The sequence below is a fragment of the Toxotes jaculatrix genome, chromosome 6 (assembly GCF_017976425.1).
Source record: "Toxotes jaculatrix isolate fToxJac2 chromosome 6, fToxJac2.pri, whole genome shotgun sequence".
NCBI classification, from domain to species: domain Eukaryota; kingdom Metazoa; phylum Chordata; class Actinopteri; family Toxotidae; genus Toxotes; species Toxotes jaculatrix.
Genome location: NC_054399.1, coordinates 8,770,585 through 8,783,333, shown reverse-complemented (window position 1 = coordinate 8,783,333; position 12,749 = coordinate 8,770,585). Strand labels below are relative to the sequence as shown.

General features: G+C 40.9%; 1 protein-coding gene across 1 annotated transcript; it reads right to left on the bottom strand.

Moving 5' to 3' along the window:
• Positions 1-1,121: 1,121 nt before the first annotated feature.
• mier2 (mesoderm induction early response 1, family member 2) lies at positions 1,122-11,481 on the bottom strand. Its single transcript, XM_041041179.1, has 11 exons — positions 10,814-11,481; positions 9,855-9,968; positions 9,542-9,653; positions 8,552-8,631; positions 8,066-8,135; positions 7,605-7,756; positions 7,213-7,294; positions 6,312-6,406; positions 6,084-6,214; positions 4,982-5,124; positions 1,122-3,789 (listed from the first exon to the last, which is right to left on the bottom strand). Exons 1-11 carry the CDS (start codon positions 10,925-10,927, stop codon positions 3,338-3,340), a joined length of 1,545 nt encoding a protein of 514 aa, XP_040897113.1. The 5' UTR covers positions 10,928-11,481; the 3' UTR covers positions 1,122-3,337.
• Between the last annotated feature and the right edge of the window lie 1,268 nt (positions 11,482-12,749).

The following is a 12,749-nucleotide window of genomic DNA, read 5'->3' as shown; positions in this document are numbered from 1 at the left end:
ACATGGTGGGATGTATGACACATTTGTAAAGCAGTGGGAGTGAAAAAGAAAGTGAAAATCCTTTGTTACAAAAATGCAAACGTCAGAATCAGTTCTGAAAATTTCCATGGAAAATACCTATTTGCCTAAGGAACACCCGCAGAGTTACTCCCAAGCCCCAGTTGTATCAAAATAAAGCCTTATAAGAAAGCTATGATTCCTCAGTGCGGGTACCTCTCCATTTTGTTGCATTAACCTTTGTATGTCAACTTGTCACAGAGATTTGTGCGGGTGTCTAAGCAATGATCATTTTTAGCTTTAACACAAAGTACATGGTTACACAAAGTACTCCTGAAATTGGCAAATGGATCTTACACACTAGCTTTAAAATATAGGCAGTGTTAGCAGGAAAGTTTTTCCCTGGGGACCAGTGGCACGTCACTTTATCATAGGCGATGAAGACACAGCAGGGTTGACTGGGGCTTGGCAGTAACTCTGCAGGGGGACAGAGGAGAGACGTAAGTAACATTTCAGTAGATGTGACTGATACAAGATATAATGTTTATTTCCATGCTATAAATACAAGATGAAATCAGTTATATTGCTGTTTACTATGGTAATACTCTTGTAGCTTGCTAGCTGAGGAAAAAGCACAGCAAAAGCCAATATAAAGTGTCATTTTGGGTCAGGTGTTTCCATTAGTTTACTGTGCAGGTAAAATAACAACTACCTTCAGCCAAAATTTAAAAACTTGGAAAACATAAATGATTTTCATATCTTTTTCTCGTCTCACCTTGAAATGCAGCTGTAAAGTTTCCTTCTTTAACGAGGTGAGTGTGGATTCCTGTCAGTTACACTGCGTAACAAAGGAAAGTGTGTCATAACATGAAAAGAAACTATTCAAACTACTAGCACAGCACCATCCCCTTGTTTGCAATCCACCCATGTGTTTCTTTGTTGGTTTGCCAAGAGGCTAAATTCTTTGCTTCTCTCAGAGGAGCAGAGTAATCAGAGTGTGCTGATAGCTAAGGGGGTCCTCACAACCATATCTGTAGATTTAATGCATTTACAGGATGAGCAAGATTTAATGATGATTTTTTGGACACTAATGCATATGAAATTAGTTATATTTTTCAGACAGATGTTTTGCAGGCATTTGGCACAGCAGAGGGTTCAGCTGAGAGGCTCCTCTTACCACATTTACTGTACACAAAGGAAAATGAGGTACAGACACAACCAGCTCTGGAAATCACTCCCATCCCCAATTTAACATTTACATTAAAATTTACAGTTTCCACTTGTGAACATGAGGATGACAAGATATGATTATCCACAGTAGTTTCCCTGCTCATGGGATTCTGTTCATCTCGCAAACAACAGCCAGTGCTACATCAGGCTTCAAAATAACTAATACAAAAGCAATCCATCTTAATATTTCACCGCTGTTCATTTTAATTGTTTCTTCTTTACAAAATATAATAATTATAAACAAACATGACAGAAGCAGTACAATATAGAAATTGCTAAAAATAAAGAACTAATAAAAGGCAGTGATTCTTCTCCTTTTCCTGCCTTCGTGGTCTTGTCCTGAACCCCCCTCATGTAAACAGTCAAAGACAAAACAAACATTGATCTGGAACCGACTTGGCTTTAAACAGGGATCCCAGGAAGAGTTTTGAATGTTTATGGACAGAAATCAGGAATAAATAGACGGACAGATGAAAGGAAGAGTAACCAGCAAAATCCTTTCTTTCCCTGTAACGTTTCCTGACAGAGGTGCACTGAAAAAATACAGAGTATACATTTTTTTAACTCTCAAAATTAACATGACAGCTTGACAGCTCTAATCAATGGGGCCATGGGAATAGAGCACCTGTATTCAGTTCTTCATAAGAGATTTGTACTATAAAACAATAATTATTAGAAATTTAAATACATGTACATATGTGTCATTTTTCTGTATATTTCATCATGTCTGGTAGAGTTCATTAAACATGCACAAGGAAACGATTCAGAGGAAAACGAGAGCTGCCTTGTATTTGTTTAATGCACAACTCTGTCCTTATATTACTATTGTTCATTTGTTTAAACATTTCCACAGACTGGACTTTAATTGGATGTTGCTTCCTTGATGCTGGTTTTCAAAGAGCTCAAAGCTGGGATTTCACTAAAATAAATCGGAAGCTTCAGGAGTTAAAAAGAAAATTCCAGAACTGATAAGCATCATTTTAGGATAACCTCTGGACCCCAACATCTGTCACTAACAGTGGCTGACTCTCACTGATCATTGAAGGTCAGCCTCTGCTGAATGGATCATCAAAGCTGGAGAACCTGAGAAACTGTGTTTGGATTCAGTGACTTACCTATATGTACATTTTACATTTACATATTTTATTCTAAGCCTATTCTGCAGGTTAAACAGGCTCTTCGTGGTACTAAATATTCGACATGAATAAAATGGTGAGCAGAAATGATGACAAAAGCACTGCACATTTATAAACCTCAATATAAATCCACAAGGGAAGAACAAGGATGAAAATTCCAAAACTAAAAAGAAAAAAAAAAATCTGCAAAAATATTGTTGTTCCTTGTTGTTCCTACACCGCTTCATGTTTAAATAAATGTTAGAAAATATTCTTTAGTTTCAGGTCTGGAGTGGAGGAGGCCGGAAGTTCAGAGAAATCAGCCAAACAGACGTGAGGAACAGAAAAGAGAGAAACAGTTATAGGCGGTGTATAAAGTTTTAAATAAACTACTGTATATTGTTTGAATGGACAGATTTTACTCTGTGGTCAGACTTCCAGCAGCCATGTCACTGTTGCACTGTTCAGAGACACAGCTCAAATGGCTGCAGCAGCAAAGGTGCTGAACGATTAGCAGAACACAAAGGAACGTTATTGGCTGTGAAAATTCAAAAGTCAAACTTCTCCATCTTGATAAATACAAAAATAAAGCAACAGTTGTTCACATTGTCAATCACTGATCTGTTCTGTTGAACTACAGAGTTCATCGCCTGCACTGCGCTTTCACAAGTATTTGTGACAGCCAATTAATAGCATTACCTTGGTGCAGGTTGTGGTAATAAAGTGTTAATAAACACATAATCATCACCTGAAAGTAGTGATTAACATTTCCACAATGGACAGAAGGTTCAAGTGTTTCAGTTTAAAAAGAGGGTTCAGACGGACAAGTAACCCCCCCAGCCCCCAGCACAGGTAGTAGGTCCATCCTTTTTTAGGTAAATGCACTTTTTGTCCTGTTTTCTGTAAGCCTGGTGTAAATACCAACACTGATCAACATTTTCAACAAAAGGCAAACCACAAAGAGTACCGCTCAGTTTTGATTCTCCTGTGTCCCCTCACTGTGTAAAAGAGTGGGAATGCTGGACAGGAGAGGGGTGCAGCAGGCTGCCAAATGCTTGGAAGTGTGATGGGAGGACAGCAGATGAGGGAGGTGAGGCAGACGGTAGGCTAAATTCCACCTGCAGCCCGTGGGGGCTGCCAGTCCCACTGCCAGGTGCACCAGAGTTAGGGTCCTCAGAAACAAAAGGTCCACCTCGCATGTGTAGCTGGTAGAAGCAGGAGCCTGGAAGGCAGTGGTCGTCACAGCAGGACGGAGGGCTCCCGCAGGCCCACTGGGAGCTCAGGGTAGATGGCTGGGACTGGAGCTGGACCGGAGCTGAGGGACAACAACTATCTGAGCCAGGATCCAGCAGGTCATCCAGGGGTGGCAGAGCGAAGGGACAGCCAAACAGCTGCTGAGGACATCCGTCTCCACACAGCTCTGACAGCCCCATCACCAGCTCATCATCTGGACAGATGTAGAGGAGTTAGGAATTATTCCCTTTCATCATGCTGAGATGAAGATGAAATACAACTTATTTTAGTTAAACTTTTAGTGAATTTACTTGATAGAACTGTTCTCCAGTGAATTACTTAAATTAAATACTATGGCAAAAGTAAGGGAAAAAAATTTATCACATGTACAATACATGATTCAAAGTGCCTCTTAAATTAACAGCCATGCAATGGCTAACCACAAGTAAACCACTTATACCAGAGCTATATGTATGTATTTCTATTGTAAACACAAATCCCAGTCACGGCATTACTTCTAATCTCTATCAAGCCTCCTGTATTCTTTACCTGCAGGCTCAGCCTGCTTTCTGTGGCCTGTGTGGATGAGATCATGGCTTTAACAGAAAGCGGGGGGTTCGTCTGCGCCGGGGACGGCCCTCCTCCTCTAGAGCACCACATCAACATGCACAGCATGCACACACACAGACACAGACATACATACATGCATGCACAAACATAACACACAAGAAAACAATGGGGTAATGGGGAAAACAAAGAAGGGGAGACATAACATGATTCACAACATAAGAAAATAACACAATGAATATGTGATGTCAAAATAAAAGCCAAACCGTGTAATCAAAATAAGAAATTAAAGGGAAAAAACATGCACGGAACTGCATGTATAACATGATGGGTATCAGAAAATTACATGATTTGGAGAATGTATTTGACATGTCATGAAAACAGCTTATAGAAAAATGGATGAAGATACACTGCTTCCTCATTTGAGCACTGTTGGAAAGAAAACCCAATCCTTCAGGCACACTGTGAGTGGGACTGTTTATTATGTGCTGTGGTAGACCTAAGGGCTCCAAGGCCAGCCTCCACTTCAAATGAAGTTCTGATAACACTGTTGGAAATTTTATTAGCTTTTACCCCAGATGTGCTTTTTTGTCTAAGTAGTTCTGTCGTTGCTGTGAATATGAGGTCATTGGAATAATGTTTTAGAGAATTACAATTGCAAACCTCACTCCACTATTAATTGCACCTTATATTGGCCATGTATAACAAAGCAAATCTACTCTGTACTGTCTATTGTGGAATGAAGTCAGTTTAATGGTGAGCAGAGTGAATAGTGGTAACAGCTTCCAGGATTTGAGCCTACAGCATCAGGAGCTTGTAAGAGACTACCCCTAAGTTACCTCGTTTGTCCAAATCCAAGTTTGACTGTGGAGGTAATGGGGACTCTGGCTGCCCAGGGCCCACGGAGCTGTGAGATGACAAGCCTGAGGAATTGTTGCTTCCTTCCAGCTCCCCAACCTCCACATCCTGGTCTCCATCCTCCCTGCAACAGACAACACAACCACTGTCAGCACAGGAAGGCGTGTGTAAACAGAAGATGGAGTTATCTACAGACAAGGTCATATTAAAAACATGAATATCAACATTAAAAAGAGCAGAAGAGTGACACACTCTTAGACGAAGTTATTGCTTTTAAGCTCAGAATCCAGAGAAAGAAACACAGAGTCCTCTGCACCTTATTTATTCATATTTGGCTTGAGTTAAATCCATCTCTGAGATTTTTGCTGCAATCCGAATACAATGAAAGTGAATGGCAACTTGTTTTGGTGCTCAAAGAATTAAGGTCAGCAGCAGAGGAGTGAATTCCATTTATGAGGCAGGACTTCAGGACAGTTCCCAGGAACAGTTGCCTACAGAAAGTAAAACTGATGAGGAGGGAAGTTTTAATGACGAGATACCTGGTGGATTACTATTAAGATGGCTTTTGTTGTGTGGAACTACAACAAATGAATAAACAATTCGATTAAGTGAAACAGGTTCTCAGAACAGTACTGTTATACTGAAGATTTAATGGGAAGTTCAGACGAGCACATACAGGAAATACTCTGTAGGTGCAAACATAATACAAGCATATTCTGAGTCACATAAAACCGAATTCAAAACATTCATGTCTTAAATAAGTTTTAAATGACTCACAGATTAAGAGTTGCTCTGTTTTCTTTCGGTGATTTTAGATTCTACATCAGAATTGCAGCACACGGAACAGCATAAATTACACTAGATATTCCCCATCTGGCAAGTGAAATTACCCTCTTTGCACCCCATCAGTAGGCGCACTGCAAGGAATTTATCATGAGGCATGATGGGCTGAACACTGGATTCACACACTTGTCCAAAAATCATGTATGTATTGGCTCAGGCAGAATCTCTCTGCATATTTATCAAACAAATCCACCTTGACCAGACTCTGACTGTGTTCATTAGTGTCCCAGCAGCACTCACATGCTCCCTGATTGCAGGCTGTATTTCTTGCGGCTGAGTCTGGTGGCCTGCTGGGTAAAATACTCGTGACGGTCAGACTTCTTCCACATGTAGTAATACTCCACACATTCGCCCACAGAGCGCGTTCGTACCTGAGGAGGTGGAAATATTCAAATAAGATAAATTATCAATCAGGTTTCGAAAACCAGCTTCAGCAAAGATTTAACATCTTGTCTCCTGAGGACTCACCTTATTAGCCTGAATGAGGTGGAAGTTTTTCCCGTAAACTCGATAGCCGTGCTCAAAGTTCCTGCACTCCTCCTCACTCCAGAGACACAGCTCATCTAAAGTTCAGAAAGTACAGTGTTCATTTTAAATACTTTTTCAAATGGATGCCATCACACCTTAGTGCTGCAGGTGATAAAAGTTAGAGCTGTGAAAATTAACACTCAATGTCCAGCTTTGATCTGTACAGAAAAAACTAGCTCACACAGACATTATGTGGAAGAAGGTAGGAGTATGGTTAAAGCTGTCTGGCCTAGCAGTGGGTTAGTTTTTCTCCACTCCAGTTCAAACTACAGCAAGGCTCTTCTGCCTCACTGCTGAATAAGAGGTCACGAGGTCACATCAGTGAACTTTTCCTCTTCTGCAGAGCTGATGTCAGCAGCTGGTCTTGCACTGAGGTATCAGAAACAGTCAAATTCTGCAGTAGCCTCTACTGGAAAATGATTTTGTGGAGCTGAATGTATGTGCTTCTCTGTATATTATGAGCGTGTCTACTGACTTCACCTTGAGAGACACCTGCTTAATGAGCACCTACAGTGCCGCTCATTTCCCAGCTATTGTCTGAGCCCTATCTGCACACTAACAAAGTCTATGATTCTAAATGATTCATTTCCAGGGCCTTTGTTAGTAACACATTTGCCAAAAACCATAACTCTAAAGAACTAAAGAATTGAGCATCTGAAGGCTCAGATGATGCTTCAACAAAAAGACTCTACTGAGCATGACAGGTTGACCGAACTTTTTTGGCATCTGTCAGCAGCCAGTGTTTTGAGACACACAATACATCCTGGTCTTTCTTCAGTACCAACTGCCACCCAAAGGGTACACCCCAGACAAACTATAGGGACAACAGAAAGGTTCTTACCACTGAAAACCTTTACGTTGAAGCGCAATCGTCTCAGTGCCTCCTCTGCATTGAAGTTGCATTTTATTAGTTCATACAGTGCCTGAGATTCAAAAGGAAAAAAAAAAGAATGGGCAAAAAGAATATCCAAGAATATTAGTTAGTTGGGTACATGTCATACTAAGCAACTGCTGAACTTTCAAAGCTACTCTTAAATTAAGCGTTCTATTTTAGTATTACACAGTTCAGAAGTAACAACACTTTCACCAGCACTGTTAGCGCAAGCACTGCACTGCTCAAAAGCACTAAAGTAATGTAGATAGCCTGTGGCAGTATACATGTAACCACAGTAAGCAGAATACACCTAAGAAAGTTGGCATTGTCATCTGGCATGCTATGCCCAGTTACCGTACCTGTTCGTTGTCTCGGACAGTGTCGCCTTGCATCGGTGTGTATGCTGCCCCCTCCTGGCCACGTGGTCTCTGTGTATTCAGCAAGAAATCCTCCACTTCCTGCACCGGCAGAACACCTGGCTTCCACAGCAACTGGTCCTCACTGCTGTAGGCTGGAGAAAGAGAAAGCAGCAGAGAAAAAAAATGCAGCAGAAAGAGCAGAAGCAGTGGATGAGGAATTGTGTGGAGGAGGAGGAAGAGAGAAAAACAAGTTGATTAATGTGTCAGTGTCTTTAGAGATGTTATCAGTGAGAGTAGCTAAAGAAATTTAAAAAATCAACACGTGGGCTTCAATCATTGAAATTACTTTGTGCTTACTCAGCTTTGTACAAGGTTCATACAACTTGTTAGACTTGAACTACATAAAACATCTGTTAAAACTAGTTTTTAACTCCAGGAAGATGATTGTTTAAGTTGCTTACCCCTCTCCTGGTAGGTATACGGACTGAGTGGAGGTATTTTTGCCTGGTACATAGAGCCAACCATGATCTCCTGAGAAAGGAATCGAAAACAGAGTCAGCTCTGAAATGAGTAATATATCCTAATAACAGATGATGATGATGAAATCTGTGCTTTGGGGTAGGGTTATCAAAAACTGATTTATTCTCAATGCCAAGAAGTGTAATGTTTATACAGGTATAACAGCAAAAAAAAGGTGTACATGGAAAGGTGTATACAGCTTTTGAGGTTGTTAAGACTTCAAGTGCTTATTTGGGTCAAATGTAAGACCAGAATTCATACAATAAAGCCTTTTATTATTGCCTAATTGATTTGATATTCTCTTTGGTGATTGTCTCTACCATACAGAAATGCCAACTGTAACATACTGAACAGTATACTTAATATATCTTTGACTTGAACTGACTCTGCTGCATCAACTGAGTCGCCATGAGATGTCAGTGGCCTACCTTGTGCTCTTCATTGGAGGGTACAGAGGCACTGTCAGAGTCCTCATCTGATGGGCTGACCAACGTGTCTTTGTCTCCACCTTAAAGAAACAAAAAATCAGAAAGGAGGACCAGGTGTTGTTTGACTGTACAGGTGCTGTACAGGTGCTGTGTGTCAAGATTGGGTCAAGTCTTGATGCTATTCTAAAGTCATATCTTTCTGCTGACTGATCACAATAAGTTAAAAAAAATAAAAAGGTTATATATATATATATATATATATATATATATATATATATATATATATATATATATATATATATATATATATATATATATATATATATATGTAACTCTATTTTATACTGAATTACATCCATACAATTCAGAATAAGGCAGTGAATAGAAAAGAACCAACAAAGACCAAGACTCTCCTCTCTTTCACCTTTTCACTGTGTTCTCAGTCAATTTTCAAGTAAAGGACACAGAAGCAGCATACCTGTCATTTATTTTGTTTTCAGGCCATTCTGTAGACTCAGCACCAATACTATCATTCTTTTCAAATAAAATTATTACCGGGGAGGGCTGTTTGAATATACTGAAACTCCTTCAGAAATGTGTTAGTGTCTTCGACATCATTCTGTCTTATGCACAGAAACAAATCAAAGCTTTCATGAAACATCCTGACATAATAAACCCCAGCAAGTCACATTATTGAAATGTTGCACCAAGTTATGAGTAACAAGCTGCAGTCTCAGCAAAGCAATGATTTAAAAATGAACTACGACAAAATACTTCACTATGAACGAAGGCTTGAGGAATGCCCCTTCTTTCATTACAATTGTGCAAAGTTTCACCAGAAAAAGCCCCCGAGTGTGTCAATTGGGTTAAAAGCTGCTCCATTTGAATCAAAATCAAGAAACCAACCCTGCATTGTTTAACTGTGTGAACTGAGATCATATTAAATGTTATATAGCCATGTGTAAATGTCACATCTTTGTTGTGTGTTACCTTGGAGACGGCGGAGCAGATCTGAGGTGTTTGAGGTGACTGAAGGGGTGAGATCATCAGCGGATGATTCTTCTTCCCCCTCCCCAGGAAAGAGATCCTCAGTTATCTGATCCTGAACAGCACAACAGAAGAACAATAGAACAGCACGGTTTAGTAGAGCATATTCATCTTCCTTAGACTGCCATCTACTGTACTTATTTAATGTTAATGTGACCAGTCAGATCACTGATGGTCAGAATACTTGTGAGTAAAATGATATTAGATATGAATGAGGCCTCATATTTGTGCTGGTATGGCTTGGGTTATGTCCCACCTTGTCCAGTGTCATGCCTGGCAGACTGGCAGCCATGCGACAGGTCTCCTTCTCTGGGTCTGACACTGTGTAGCCATACAGAGCCAGCAGCTCCTCCAAAGGAAGCTCACTGGCCTACAAACAGAGGAAGACAGCAACAGGTGTAGAGAGATGATTGGGTGAAGGATGAAAGGGACACAGAAATATGTGAATTACTCCCACATTTTTTGAAAATGACCTCTAGATATCTGTTAGATCAGTGATCTCAAGGGCACTCTTGGCATTTTTTCCTCCTCTGCCCAAATAACTGTAACTCTCACTCAGTAGAGCCACTGTCAAAGAACAGTTTTTTTTTCTTCACATCAGTCAGTGTTCCAGATTTCAGGGGATTTTACTCATCAAAATTGTGCAGATAGCTTAGTAAACGCTCTCCTAAAAAAAATACTCCAGGTTGAAGCAGACGTCATTTCCTGAGCTTGGGTTTCTTGACCTATGCAACTTTGGAAGAGGACTACAACTTCCACTGATCAGAATGTGTTTACAAAGAAATTGAACACCAATACATTCAGTTCTAAAAGGAACAAGTATTACAGCAACCAACTCTGCTGATTAGACAAAGCTGTGTTTGCACATCGTTCCACCAAAAGGTGACACAACTAAGTGTGGAGCTGTTTTTGTGCATGTACTATGGACTCTAATGCAGAGCCTCCAACAGCACTATAATCAGTAATTAAGTTCACTGGTTTAATCATGTGAATTCAAGTAGAACACCCAATGGGTCTGCGTAAATTACTTGTGGTATTTAAATGTTATATTAGTCTTGAAGCAAATAATACCCAAGCAGGTTTTCAATACTGTGACAGTAGGTATGCCAGTGATCTAGCTAATAAGTTCCCATAAAAATACTGAGTTAAAAACACTGTGGCTTTTAAATAGCAACCAGATTTGACATATACAGACGTGGCTGAACTTGACCGTACAGTGTGTGATTGCGCTGCCATCTTCATGAGGCGAGGAGAGTTCTCCTCCCACTCCTCTAAGGCCTGTTCAGACTTCTGCTTCCCCTGCTGAGGGCCTTCATCGCTGTACCTCATCCACTCTCCACTAGGCCAGAACCACTACACTTATCTTCGGAGGCTTTTCACCCACCTACAGACAGACAGACAGACAGACAGACACACACACACACACACACACACACTACTATTTGTATGAGCATTCAAAGCCATGTAAAACAGCATGGGAATGCATTACATTACGGCAGCACATTCCTCTGTGTGTCTGTGGAGCACGTGCGGACTCTTGTACACACAAACAACATGGGATCAAATAGTGGCTGATCCTTGCTCATCCCATTACAGATTAGCTCACTCCTGAGTTTTAAAACGGCCCTTTTTTTAACTTCTGAAACCTACTGTCGAAACCCAAGTGTCACTGAAAGGATCATACCAGGCTACAGGTCGTGGACCTCAGTTGTAACTCCAAGATAACTTTTCTATATATCGGAAGACTCTTTACATAATGTTCGGTTTTGCTGTGACATTTACGCTCTCCTCTTAAAATGATAATATAACATAAAAGAGTTTATATATGAAGTGACAGCATATATTTCTGTTGTACAAACATGTTTTCCTATCTAGGTTTTAGGCTAAAGGTATTCAGACACACTAGGACATGTGTCTTTGATGAAGACATGTAGGCTGAGGCCACAAAAGACAGAAGAAAAGTATAGAAGTGACTAACTTTGAGTGCTGTAGAGAGGCGATATGATGAAGTGAACAATCCCGCCCTGGATCTCATAAAGTGCCGACACTCACAGTGTCAGATTATACTTCACAGGACACTGTTTCTGGACTAAGGCTAGGGTTAGGGTCAGGGAAAATCTAAAATATCTTGGAGCCTCCACCGACACCATCGGGCGCAGTCTGTCTGACCAGGGGCGCTTTCCTGTGACTTGGTGCTGAACGTCTCTTCCTCTCTCCGGCTCACTACCAGGGGCACAAGAAGGAAATAGCGAGTTCTCAATATTTCCGAAACACACGGCCGGAGTTTACCGTCGCCGACTCATGACATCTCTCCCAACTTTTTCACTCAATCCACTCCGTCGGCGGGGGCGCACCTGAAATAGTTCAGCACCACCGCGTTAGACCCCGCCGGGCTCCTTATTGTTTTCTACGGCTTTACTATCAAGGCAGAGGGAATGGCTCTTTAAAGCCAAGAACGCGGAGAGAGGCGATACGCTGGAGAGGTTCTCCATTTCTTCCTCCGCTTCCCAGCTTAAATGCCCCCGTAGCTTTCTTTCACCCAGCGTTCACCGGCCGGCGAAACCGCCGGTAATCATGTGAACCGTACGGGGTGACACAAGACTCAGTTTCGGTCCAGTTTCTCTATCATTTTTGGTTCATTGCATTCCTCGTTTTCGCTCACTTACCTCCGCCATTCCGTTTCTGCGCAAGCTGACTATTGCCCGGATGTTGTAGGTCTACTCTTCTGTACAGCTCCGTTTATTGCCCCAACGATTCAGCAACAGCGACCGTGGCACAGTTAGGTGCACAGTTATATCGACTATTTCCAAGTAATTTAGTTATTTTTGTCTCGCTTCACAGCTGTCATTTAAGAATATCCTCTTAGTTATGATTAACTGTTTAAAAGCTCCCTCCCACTTTTGGTATCAGTTCCAAAATCCTGCTCTTATTGCAACAAGTAGATATAAATAAAAGTACTACTAAAACCAAAAAGTGAAATTAAAATTTATTGAAAATGCTAGTTCTCATTCTCTCCTATTAGCCTTTATGCTATAAATATCGACCTCTGACCCCGTGTTTCCCCCGTTTCATGTTCAAACAACAGGTTGACACTTAAACAACAATAATAAACAACAATACCCGCATTACATGCATGTCATCTCTCTGCCAA

What these genes read in the sequence shown, in the direction of transcription:
- mier2 (XM_041041179.1), bottom strand. Translation starts at nt 10,927, where the DNA reads ATGAGGTACAGCGATGAAGGCCCTCAGCAGGGGAAGCAGAAGTCTGAA. An exon ending in TCTGCTCCGCCGTCTCCAAG is followed by an intron (nt 8,632 to 9,541) that starts GTAACACACAAC and finishes TGTTTCTTTAAG; the next exon opens with GTGGAGACAAAGACACGTTG. An exon ending in CAACGTAAAGGTTTTCAGTG is followed by an intron (nt 6,407 to 7,212) that starts GTAAGAACCTTT and finishes TCTGAACTTTAG; the next exon opens with ATGAGCTGTGTCTCTGGAGT.